This window comes from Trichosurus vulpecula, chromosome 5 (genome assembly GCF_011100635.1).
Source record: "Trichosurus vulpecula isolate mTriVul1 chromosome 5, mTriVul1.pri, whole genome shotgun sequence".
Lineage (NCBI taxonomy): Eukaryota > Metazoa > Chordata > Mammalia > Diprotodontia > Phalangeridae > Trichosurus > Trichosurus vulpecula.
In genome coordinates, this window is record NC_050577.1 from 38208643 (window position 1) to 38221626 (window position 12984).

The 12984-nt window shown below is 45.1% G+C and overlaps 1 protein-coding gene across 1 annotated transcript in view; it reads left to right on the forward strand.

Moving 5' to 3' along the window:
• RFTN1 (raftlin, lipid raft linker 1) overlaps positions 1 to 12984 on the forward strand; it is a 198950-nt gene that overhangs the window by 129172 nt on the left and 56794 nt on the right. The window contains exon 5 of the mRNA XM_036761805.1: positions 6822 to 7215. Within this exon, the coding sequence (XP_036617700.1) occupies positions 6822 to 7215 (394 nt within the window). The remainder of the gene's footprint in view (positions 1 to 6821; positions 7216 to 12984) is intronic.

The window sequence follows — 12984 nt, forward strand, 5'->3', positions numbered from 1 at the left end:
ATCTGCCTCCCTCTCTAGAATGTTAAGCACTCTGAGAGCAGGACCCTCCCAGGGCCTGGCACACCAATGATGCTTTAAAAATTCTTTGTGTGTCATCACAATCCTGGGAGGTTGTTTCTACAAGTGGGCGGGGGTAAAGCTGGGCTTGGGGTGTCACTGGTTTATGGAACCAATGCGGGAATGAACCTTTTCTGCAATTAATAGCCATAGATGTCTGGAACTAAGTGGTTAAACACATGGTCATGGGCCCTGTGCCACCCACAAACTCTGCCAAGTGCATCCTGAACCAGATCAAACTATGATGGGGAAATATTTGACAAAATTAATAAGACTGCAATAAAACATAGATAATGTGGATACGTGGTTTTCTAAGTCAGTATGTGGCCTGTACAGTCTTTATGTACAGTTTAGCGACCCCATTTCTATTTGGACTAACTTAGAGGTTAAAGTGACTTGCTTTGCTGGTATGTTATCAGAAGTGAGCTCGTAGCCAGGCTGTTCGGGCTTCAGCTCTCTGCTGAGGTAGCTGAGAGAGGACCATGGGCCCATTGATGTTGAATTGGAAGGGCTTTGGAGGCCAGGAAGTGTAGTCCTTTTATTTTATATCTCGCACCAGTGGCTTTGGGAATTCCTCTGGGGAGTACAGTGAGCCTGACAGTGCCCGATGCTTCCTGCTCCCTCATCTCTGCTGGAGAGGGGCAGAGCCTTTCCTGTCTCCTCCTTTGGGGTTGGCTTAGGGGGTGATATTTCTTCCTCCTTAACACCTTGCTTCCTAGAGATTTAACAATCAGCTTTCTTTTTTAGCCTAGGGGCAGCATAATGGACTGTTTCATGGTTTTTTTATCAGACAAAAAGTTGGTAGCACAATAATAATAACTCAAAGCCCCCAGTTAGGAAAATTCCTAAAATATAGGTAAAAGTTTGGCCCTTTGCCTAATTTGAATTTATATTGAGATCTGTTGCTGCTTCAGTCATATCTGACTCTTTGTAGACCCCATTTGGGGTTTTCTTGGCAAAGAGTTGTTTGCCATTTCCTTCTCCAGCTCATGTGACAGATGAGGAAACTGAGGCGATCAGGGTTTAGTGTCTCGCCCAGGGTCACACAGCTAATAAGTGTCTGAGGCTGGATTGGAACTCAGGAAGATGAATCTCCCTGACTCCAAGCCTAACACAGCATCACCTAGCTATTCCTGCCCGGCACATAGAAGGCACTTAATAAATACTTATTTCTTGAAGTGGGATTTGAACTCAGATCTTCTTAACTTTCAAATCCCGTCTCTGTCCATTATGTTACAGCTGCCTTTTGAGCTTTCTTAAAGTCCATATTGGAAAGGGCTATTTCCAAGACATTGTATAAGATGGTTTCTTATTTTCTTAGTTCTGATAAGAATTAATCGGTTAGGTTAACAAGTTCCTCCTCACTTCATATTGCCTGCTATCCCAGTTAAAAGTGCCAAAGAGTGAAATTATCACAAGCCCAAGGGGATGTGTATGAGTGGTAGAAACGCGGTTGCCGGCTACTGTTAAACAATATTTGTTTACATCCCTCTTTCCCATCGAGATGGTTACCTCATCTCTTCATCTGCTGGTGACATTTAGGCAGCAGCGGCCCCTCTGTCAGACCCCGCCCCCAGCCGCTGACCTCATTTCAAGACCTTTCCGGTGGAAGACATAATGATCTCTATTTGTCACTCACGTCCCATCGCTGACTTTCCCAAGATGAGGTTGTCTCCACCCTTCACTTGTATCATCATCAGGTCAAATGAGGTCATCTTTGTGAAGCTTGCGTCCATAGAAGCTACTTAACGAATACTTAGTTCCTTTTTCTTTTTTCAAGGGGGAAGGCAGGGCAGTTGGGGTTGAGTAACTTGCCCAAGGTCACACAGCGAGTAAGTGTGTCAAGTGTCTGAGGCTGGATTTGACAAATATTTATTTCCTTCCCCTTCCCTTCATCAGATGAACTGTAGGCCTCTAAGCTGGGAAGGTCATTAGAGGTCATTTTGTCCAGCCTTCTCATCACAGATGACATAACTGAGTAATTATGTGATTTGTCCAAGGCCAACCATCGTTCATGGGATCATAAGGGATTTTAGAGTCCCTCCGGGCCAACTCTCCCATCGTGCAGAAGAGGAAACTGATGACAAGGCCCACGGCCATACCATTAGTAGGTCCTCTGGTCACAGACTGAGTTCTCTTGTCCTCCATGCCAGCATCTTGGTGCCATTTTGAACTTGAAATCTGACTCGTGATTTTGTGTCTTCCTGTTTATGTCTGCCCGCTCACTCCCTTCGGCACCCTTAAAGACATTTGAGAAAGGCATCCTAAATGTCAGCTTTCTGAGAACTCGGGTGCATGAGTCACAAGAGAGAGCTAGAGGAAGGTAACTGTAGGCTGTGTCCTTGGCCTGTGTGTGTACAAATGCGCATGTGACTTTCCCATCAGTCAGTCTGTCTGTCTGTCCTCTCTCCAGACTTCCCATTCTGCTCTTCCATCAGCTTGGCTAGCTGGCTGCACTGGCGTCTTCTGGGGCCTGGTTTTTGTTTCCACCCACGCTCTCCCTTTATCCCTCGGACGTTGCCGTGTGGCCTAGGTTCATTCAGTAGGTATTTGTTGACTGACCAATTGCTGGATGATTTAGAATAAGCTTCCCTGGTTTTAGTGTGCTTCCCCTCTCATACTGCACAATCCAGTTTGTAGCTCCCACTTTCTTTTTCGTGCTGTTTTCTCGATGCTTTTTGTGGTTTGAATAATGCTCTCGCTTTCCATTAACCAGTGAAATATAGACCCCTCCCTTGTAAATATGCACACACATACATGTTTGTATTAAGTATATATGTATATGTATTATGTTTATATATCTGTAGAGATATCTATAGATGTCTATATCTAGAGATACACATATCTTTAGATATCTAGCTAGATCTTTTTATATATATATATATATATACATATATATATATGCAGGTTTGTATATCTACATAGATATTGATAGATCTCTTAAGAGATATCTATAGATGTCTTTATCTAGAGATACACTGATCTGTGGATATATAGCTGGATCTTTATACGTATGTATGTATGTAGGTTTGTATATCTATATAGATATTGATAGATCTCTTTAGAGATGTCTGTAGCTGTGTATATCTAGAGATACACAGATCTCTAGATATCTATCTAGATCCCTCTCTCTATGTAGGTTTGTGTATCTAGATAGATATTGATAGATCTCTTGAGAGATATCTATAAATGTCTATATCTAGAGATACACAGATCTGTAGATACATAGATAGATCTTTATATATGTATATATATGTATGCTCGCACACACACACACACACACACATATATCTATCTATCTATCTCTCTATATGTATGTGCATGTATATCCAGTTAAGTCAACTGAAACATTGGCCTGGTTGAACATATAAGCATATGTATGTATGTGAACATCATTCGGTACCTGCGTTCTACTGTTTCTTTCCAATGAACATAAATGTCTCCTCTCTCTCTCCCACATCTCCCCCACCTCCTTTGGAAAACCAAACCAAAGCTTTGGAATAAATACACATAGTTGTCTGCCTTTTTTTCTCTGGGCAGAAGGGATGCATGTTTTGGATGTTAGAGTGAATTATTCTTTCATCGAGCTGAATTCCGTTGTCCGTTAAGTGTTGTTTTCTTTATGTCGTCAAGGCCGTTGTCTGTATTGTCGTCTTGGTTTTACTTCATTCCGCATCATGTCAAACAAGTCTTCCCAAACTTCTCTGAATTCTTTGTATCTGTTGTTTCTCGTTTCGTAATAACTGATGACATTCATACACCATGGTTCGGTTAGTCATTCCCCAGGCAATGAGCACCCGCTTCTTGGTCGTTTTTTTTTTCTTTTGCTGCCACCAAAGAGCTGCTATAAATATTCTGGTGTACATGAGGACTTTCTTCCTGTCTTTGACTGTCTTGGAGTATATATCATTAGAGAGCAGGATTGATGGATCAAAGGGTATTCGCAACTCAGTGACTTTTCTAGCTGCAGAAAATTGCCTTCGGTGTAACTAATTCCCCCTAATTCTTAGACTAGAGCTGAGAGGTCTGGCCCTCCGGAAGGTGAGAGACCTGGAAGGGACCATCTGGTCCAGGCCCTTGATTTTACAGATGAGGTACTTTGTTTCTCGCTTCCTTCAATGCTTGATCCACTAGAGTTCCCGAGGCAGCTGGGTGGCCCGGGGGTCAGAAGACTGGACTTGGGGTCAGGAAGGCCTGAGTTTGAATCCTGCCTCAGACACTGCCTTAGCTGTGTGACTAGTCCTGTACTTAACCTTTCACCTGTAAAATGGGAGTAATTAATAATAACAGCCCCCACCTTACAGGGCTGCTGTGAGGACCAAGTGAGAAAATCTGTGGAAAGCCCTCTGCAGAATTTAAAGCATCAAATAAAGGCTAGTTGTTGTAATCATCATTACTATTATTCTGATGACATGAAGGTCCCAAGGTGTACAGAGGTCAGTCAGTCCTCACCTACTGTGTGCTGGCACCGTGTGAGGAACCCTTGCTCTGGCCGATGCCCTTCCTCTGGTGGCCTGCCAAAGTGGATGAGCAGGGTCAGACAGAGGGCCTTTAGGTCGCTCTTCAATCTCATGATAGGTGTAGGGAGACCAGCTTGTCTTAGGGCCCAAGAAGTAACAGGATAGGTGACCCATTAAAAATGCTGAGCAATGGAGGTATGGAGCTTCAGACTTCAGAGAGAAACTTCAGCCTTTGAAACTCTCCATCAGAAAGAAGTGTGTTTCTATTTTTTTAGAGTGGGAGTACAGGTTTTTGGTGTTTTACAAGATAATCCAAGCAGATGTGGGCATAAAGAATTATACACACAAGTATTCAAGGCCAACTCACACCTTGCTCAGTAATTAGTGGGATTTGTGAAATGTAGGGGAATATCTCTAACAGTCTTAGGTTTGAAGTTGGAAGAGACCTCAGAGGACATCTAGTGGACCTTCCTCACTTTATAGGTGGAAGAAACTGAGACCCAGAGATATGACCCAGAGTTGTAACTTTTAAGGTTACGTAGATAACGAAGAGGTGAAGTCAGGATTCAAACTCATGTCCTCCCGGTCCAAAAGCAGCCGTCATTCCACTGTAGGCACCGTGTTGCATTCCTACATGAATGCTCCCATTTTTCTGTGATCTTGTCCCCATGTTTATTCTCTCCCTGGCTGCAGATTGCAGCCCATCTGTGCCTCCTCATCTTACCCCCCAACCTTCCCCCAGAGTGTGACGCAAATGGATTTGTCATCCGAGGACCTGGGCTCCCATCCCAGGCCTGTCCCTTAATTCCTTAGTGACCGAGGGGCAGTCGTAATGTCTCACTTTCGTCTTCTGTAAAATGAGGAATTTGGATTGGGTGGCCTTGGAGGTCCGTTCCAACTCTTGTTCCATGGCCCTGTGATTCTTATCCATAATTGGTAAATTCTCCACCGGGATTCTGTCTCAGTGCAAAAATCTTTTTTCAGCATTGTCATGTAGGAGCTGTTGATTGGGACCAAACTGGTGCCTTCCTTGTTTGTTCTAGGAATTGACAATAGTTGCATTTCCTAGAATGTACGTTGTCTCCACCTTTGGCGTTCGGCTTCTTGCTGAGTCTGAGTAGGATATTGCTTTTGTCTGTTCCCGTCTCTCCTATCATCTTCTTGCTGAGAGAGACAATCATATGCTTTTTTTGGAAGGAAAAAGGTGCACAATTGCAAATCCATGCCTATGCTTGGGTGTCATCTCTCATCCTGGGGAAAAGTCAGGGAAGGGCATCCCAAGCCGAGTGCACTGGCCGAGCTTAGGGTGGGCATCCTGAGGTCAGCACTTGCTCTGACGAGCCTGTAAGTGCAGGGTCCGTCGGATGGCGACAGGGACGGGCCTTGGGCTCGTCACAGAACTCTCAGACGCAGGGGGTCTTTCATACCTATTGTGTTTCATTACTTCTTATGGCTAGTCCTTTTCTTCCCCAGATTCCTTTCCCCACCCCCACCTCCCACTGCAAAAACAATTAAGAGGAAATTCTTTGAGGTTATAAAATACCACCTGGTAGTTGGTATATGTTTATATAGACATACTGTGTTTATACAGTGACTTGATTGGCAGGAAGTAGATGATTTGTTTAAAAAGAGCGGGGGGGACAAAGGTAAAACTTCTCCAGAAATTAACTTCCTCTCTCAAAATAGTGTCGTGTTGTGCTTATACCGATTCGCGCATTGGGAGTCCTTGACCACCCTCCAGCAGATGATAGAGATTTGGGCCCTGCTTCAAGAAGACGTTGTTCCCATTCTTTGTAACCCTACTCTGTGCATTTCTGCCCCCCAACAAAGAAGAGCCTTCGAGGCTGCTTCCTGTAAGACAGAGTGATTGAAAATGAAGGCCCACAGCCCCCTCTTGATATAATGAAGGGGGGTATTGTGGAGAGTTTGGGGTGAGGGAGGGCATGGACTTGGGGGCCGCTCATTGAAAAGGCCAATTTGCCAACTTGAAAATCTTCCAGTGGGGCAGCTAGGTGGAACAGTGAGTAGAACATTGGCCCTGGAGTCAGGAGGACCTGAGTTCAAATCTGCCCTCAGACACTTGACACACTTACTAGCTGTGTGACCTTGGGCAAGTCACTTAACCACAATTGCCCTACCTTCCCCCCCTCCAAAAAAAAAAAAGAAAGAAAATCTTAAAATGAAAGATTGGACTCAGTTATCAGAATAATTGGTAATTGTCCAACATGATGCCCTGGCTCCACCCCCAAAGTTTCTTCTCTCCTACGTAATGATTTATTTTCATTCTCTTTGTTCACTTCCCAGATCCAAGATGCCGCAAGTCGAGGCCTAGAATTTGTGGGCGTCGTCCCTCAGTACCATTGCCCCGGGAACTCTGCAGGGAGCAGCCCGCTGACCCCCACTGCCAACGGATCAGGGGAGTCGAGAGATGGGAAAAACACGTCAGACCAATCCGAAGACCTCTCATCCTTGGATAGGGAGACCCCAGGGTCGGCGGATATGTGCAGCACACCAGTGGGGTCTCAGGGCAACCCAGAGCCCCAGGAACACGGGGCAGGCGATAGGCAGGTGGCTGAACAACCGAACTTATCCTCCATAGGGGGAAATGGAGCAGATTCACCAGAGAATGTAGATGGATCCTCACCAGGACAGACAATCACAGCAGACAAACTGGGAGGTTCAGACCCACTGGCTGGAAGTAAGTCGGTCACTGCTGGGACTGGGTTTAAGATATAACTAGTGTTTGGGTTTTTCTTTTTTGGTAACTTCCACAGCAACCTAAAGTAAAAGAAAAAATATATACGAGAGTGGGGGAAAGCTGCATCATCCTTATATGGGAAACTGACATGTTTGACTCAGTTGCCCAACTTGAAACACTTTGGAGCCTCCGCATTAAGAAGAAAATCAGGTGGTCCCCCTACCCCCACCCCCGCCCCTGCCTGACTGCCTTTGAAGGGGAGTTAAGAAAGTGAATTCTTTTATCACTCTAGCTGTTGCATCAATATCGGCTTACTCTGCGCACAGCACAGGAAGTGCTAATGTGTTGGGCATCCTGACAGAATGTGCCTGGCGCTTGCCGTTGGTGGGTGGATCGGGGATGTTTGCTCAAAGCCAGACATAAAGAAAGCCCCAGAAGGACAATTTGTTGCAGGAAAAGAGGTGATGTGACTGCTTCCAAGTACGCAGCCCCATTTCTGTAAGTTTGTATCTTCTGCTCGTTTGCCCTGCGGAGAATCTGCCTTGTGCGTGTATGCTGTGAGCCAAACTTAGGAGTCGTTTTACCAGCGTTGTTTAGTTTACAAAACTCCATCCTTTTCACTAAGAATTTAAAGGCAGGGAGCATCCTGTCTGTTATCAGGATATGCTCTGATATATTGCTGATTATATGACCCTGGGCTAGTCACTTACCTTTTCTGTGCTCCAGGCAACTCTGTAAGACTATCTAAGTTGCAGAATAGTTATCTCTGCGTTTTTGTGATGCTGTTGTTCAGTCATTTCAGTAGTATTCCATTCTTTGTGACCCCATTTGGGGTTTTCTTGGCAAAGATACTGGACTAGTTTGCCATTTCCTTCTCCAGCGCATTTTACAGATGAGGAAACTGAGGCAATCAGGGTTAAGCAACTTGCCCAGGGCCACACAGCTATTGTTTATGCCAGGTTTCGCCGTGTCCTGTTTATTACTAATAATAACAAATGTTCATATAGTCCCTTAGGATCTGCAAAACCCCATCCATATACTGTCTCATTTGATCCTTACAACAGCCCTTTGAGAGAGGTGCTTTTATTATCCTGATTTTACAAAAGAACTCAGTTTCACTCAGCTAGGAAGTAAGTACCAGGGGTGAGATTTGAACCTGGGTCCTTCTTCTTCCTATATACAGTGCTTATTTGTAGGGCAGCAGGGTAATGCAGTAGAAAGAAAGATGGATTTGGAGACAGAGTCAGTCTGTAAACATTTATTAAGTGTCTGCTGTGTGCCAGGCCCTGTGCCAAGTGCTGGGGATACAAAAAGAGGCCAAAAACAGACCCAGCTCTCCAGGAGTTCATAATCTAATAGACAGAGAACCTGGGTTCAAATGTTAGATCTTTCATATGACCTTGGGTAAGTCACCAAATTTCTTCATCTGTAAAATTGGAAGGTCAGCCTAGCAGTCCCTTCTAGCTCAAAATCTGTGCTCTTTCCAGCTCTAAATCTCTTAAATCTCTCTCGACTCCCACTCCCTAACGTAGCTTTGCCTGACTTCACAGTAGGAACGAGTGCTTTGACTGGCACCCTTACACATATTGGCTGCATCTGTAGTGTGCCAGGGTGTTTCAGCATTACTGTGAGTAAGCAAGTGTGAGAGAAGGGGGCCGAGACCCAAGCCTGGGGAGCCTGTTTCCTTTAGTTCTTGGCTGTGCTATGTGGGGTGGCCCAGAAGAAATTACTGTTATTCATTTATTTAGAACCGGGGTTCTTATCCACATTTGTGTCATGGATCCCTTTGGAAGCCTGCTGAACCATACTCCCTTCCCAAAAGAATGTTTCTAAATGTATAAAATAAGATCTATAGAGTTACCAAGGTGACCAATTGTATTGAAAAACAGGTATCAGAATATTTCCTTCTTTTTTTAAAAGATTAATTTATTTATTTTTAGTTTTCAACATTCATTTCCACAAGATTTTGAGTTACAAATTTTCTCCCCATCTCTACCCACCCCACACACACACCAAGATGGCATGCCATCTGATGATCAGAATATTTTTAAAATAAGTTCCTAGGCTCCAGGTTAAGAACTCCTGCTTGAGAATAGACCTGGCAAATATCTTCTCACCAATGGTTTATTCATTTATTTATTCATTTGTTCGTAGCTGTTTATAATGGTTCATCCTAGATTTAAAACAGATTTAGATCTGGAAAGAACACAGATTTTGAGCTAGAAGGGACTGCCTTGTTAGAAAGGTCAGTACGGTATAGGCAGAGATTTGTTAGGAATGGAGGTAGAGGAGTCTGGACTTGAAACCCTGGACTAGCCGCTTCCTGGCTGAGCATCCTTGGGGAAAATCGCTTTATTTCTGAGGCCCTTAATTTCTTCATCCATAAAATGAGAGGGTCAGGCTAGAATAGTCTCAAAGGTCCCTTTGAACTGCTGCGTTCAGTGATAATGACAGTAAATAGTCAGCATCTAGAGGGCATCATGAGGTTGGCAAAGCACGTTACAAAAATCTGATTCGATCCCCACAACAGCTGTGGGAGGTGGTCCCCGTTATTTCCATCTGCATGTCACAGATGAGGAAACGGAGGCAGAGGGGTAGCAACCTGCCCAGAGTGGCGCAGCTAGGAAGTATCTGAGGTAGAATTCTAATTGGCTCCATGAAACCACCAATTTGATCTTTCTAAACTATGGGATGGTCACTCCCTTGCTCAAGAATCCTGGATGGCTCACCCTGGCCATTAGAAAAAAAACTGCCCAGTCCTCAGTTTGGCCAACAAAGACCTACACAGACTGCCTGCAGCTGAACCATCGGGAGTGACTCCACATCATTCCCTTCATGTGCTCTGTGTCTACATTGGGTCCTCCTTAGGGAAAGGGCCGACTCTTTGTCTTGGCTTTCCTATCTCTAGAGCCTTGCCTAGAGGCTCAAAAAGAGCTTATTGAATTAACTTGATTGAAATTAACTCTTTCTCCTGGGCTCTTCTCCCTAGTCCAGATTCTTGCTTAGGCGAGCCCTGGAGACCTTCTCCCTCTGGGCTGACATTTGCTTCTCTGGGTTCTGGACTCCTTTCAGACTACACTTAGAGACAGGCGGCTCTAAGAGAAGATTGGGAAGTAGAGAGCCTTGTGCACTGCTTACACACCTCCTCCAGGTGCCCACACCTGAGGCTGGCTTTCATAAGCTGGGCCTTTCTGGACATGCCACCTGTATTCAATTCATTAAACTTTTTTTGAGCACCTACTGTGTGCTAGGCGCTACACTAAGCGCTGAGGATATAAAGAGTGCAAAGAGACAGTCCTTGTCATCAGGGAGCTTACACTCTAATGGGGGGAGGGGCAAGTTACCTGCCCCTTGTCCTAGAATCATAGATTTAGAGACCACTGAGTCCATTTTCCCAGTTGTAGGGAAGCCATATTAACACTTCAGTTTTTGTTTTTTAAGGTATCCTTTTATTAGACATTTACCAAGGACCCTTTATGGGCTAGGCATTGCTTAGATTTGGGGGGGTGGGGGTGGGGAGTGGAGACCGAGAGGCATAGCACCATTTTCTGCTCTGCATTGTATAGTTAGCTACTTGAGATAAAATGTCACCCCTCCTGGGCTTTTATGGTGGTTGTTCAGTCATGTTCAACTCTTCATGACCCCATTTGGCGTTATCTTGGCAAATATACTGGCGTGGCTGGCCGTTTCCTTCTCTGGCTCATTTTACAGATGAGGAAACGGAGGCAAAAATGGTTAAGTGACTTGCTCACGGTCACACAGCTAATAAGAGTCAGAGGTCAGATTTGAACTCACAAAGATGAATCTTCCTAACTTCAGGCCTCTCTATCCACTGCACCACCTACCTGCCCCCTCTATGTGTTGTCTCCCCTAATTAGAAGTGACCTTCTTGAGATCAGAGTCTGCCTTCTTTTCTGTTTATATACCCAGCACTTAGCATGGTGCTTGGAACACAGTAAGCCCATAGTAAATGCTCATTCATTCATTTCTGCCCAGTGCTGAGCCCATGATCTTAGAGTTTCTGGCCTCTGGCTCCACAAATCTACCCCCTCAGCTGGCTTTCTCACCTAAACTTATTCCTGGGAAGGCTCTTCCTGGGAAAGTTTTCTGCCTCCCTTCCACCCCTACCCAGATTTTTCTCCTCTTCTGCCTGCTCTGTTTGCGGAGCATTCAGGTTTTCCGTTAAGGTCTTCCCCCAAGGAGGTTTTAAGTGTTATCATCCGTTTCTGCCAGGTGTGCCTTATGGAGGCTAAATCAGAAATCACATCAGGCCTCTCCAAAAAAACCCAAACCTCCATGGGGAATGCCCCTGCCTCCTTCCCCTCCTCATCTAATCTATGCGCTTTATGGGGTGGATGGAGGAGCATAAGGCAAACATCATTCTGGCTCGGGATGGAGGAGACAGTGCTCAGGAGCAGAGCTGTTTAAGATCCAGAGGTCCCATCCCCAAACAGCACCTGCTTCTCCCTCCCGCCCGCCTCTGGGGGCTGCCTCACTGACTGAGGCTTTGGTTGAGCGCTCGTGCCTTGCTTGGGTTTTCTCCAGAATTTCACCCCATCTCACAAAAGTACTTCTGGTCCTGCTCATTAATTTTCATTTCCTCACTGGGGGGAGTTTCCTCATTTCGCTTAATGGAAGAGTTCCCTAGAATGTTTGGGGGGGTGGGGAGGTGTCGCCCCCTCTGAGCCCTGCGCTCCCTTCCCCCAGGCCTTTCGCTGGGGCTTGTTTGGAACACACAGCTGTCTCATTGCTTTCAGATGGCCCTGAGTGGCTGCTTCCTCCCTCTTGGTTCCCCTTTTCCAGATTCTCCAAACCTAGCTCTGCTTTCACTTCATTGGCTGGGGATGTTTCAGCAAGTCCCATATGATGCCTTCTTGATTTATTGTGAAGTGAGGGGCTTTGGAAAGGTCCTCATGGGGTCATACAGTAGGAGGTGGGGAGAGGGAGGAAGGTGTCATTCCCAGGGGAATCTACTGGGAGACAGCAGCCCATCATCTTCCTCTGCAGTCTCCCCCTGCCAGCTACAACCACCTTCAGGCTCCCTGTCATGTGGGCAGATGCTTTGTTATTATAATATTAATTTGAGGAATAGGGAAATGAGACAGGTTTTTCATGGGCACAAGGCTTTTTTTTTTAAGCCAAAACATTGATGAGCAGATAAAAAATCCTTACATATCCTGCTTTTTGTAAGATAATTTCCATAAAGCATTCCTAATCCATGACTGAGACCCCGATCCTGTGTGTGAACTCTGAAATCCAAGAGAGAGAAACAACACCCAATGGATATGGAGTCAGTGGATCTGCTACAGTTAAAATCCTAGTTCTGCTTCATTCATTCATTCATTCATTCATTCTTTTCTGCCCACTGCTAAATCTTTTACTCTCAGGCTGGCTCCTTCTAAGGCATCATTCCTGGCCTCATTTTCCTTACCTGTCAAAGCAGGAGGTTGGATGAAATGACTTCTAAGGTCCCTTAGGCTCTTTCAGACACAACGTTGAATTTATAATCTCTATAGTCCCCCTCACCACCACCAAAAAAAAAAATCTGTTGTTCTTTCAAAATTCTTTCTGATGATTTAATTAGTTATCTCAGTCTCTCAGACTTGAAACCTTTGGGTCGTTCTTAATGCTTTTGTCTCCTCCTCCCCACTCAACTAGCTAGTGGTCAATACCTGTTAATTTTGCCTTTGGGCATCTCTTATGATCCCCTCCGGAGATCGATTTGGGAATCTCCAAGTATACTCATGTCTAGATTGCCATAAACGTGGG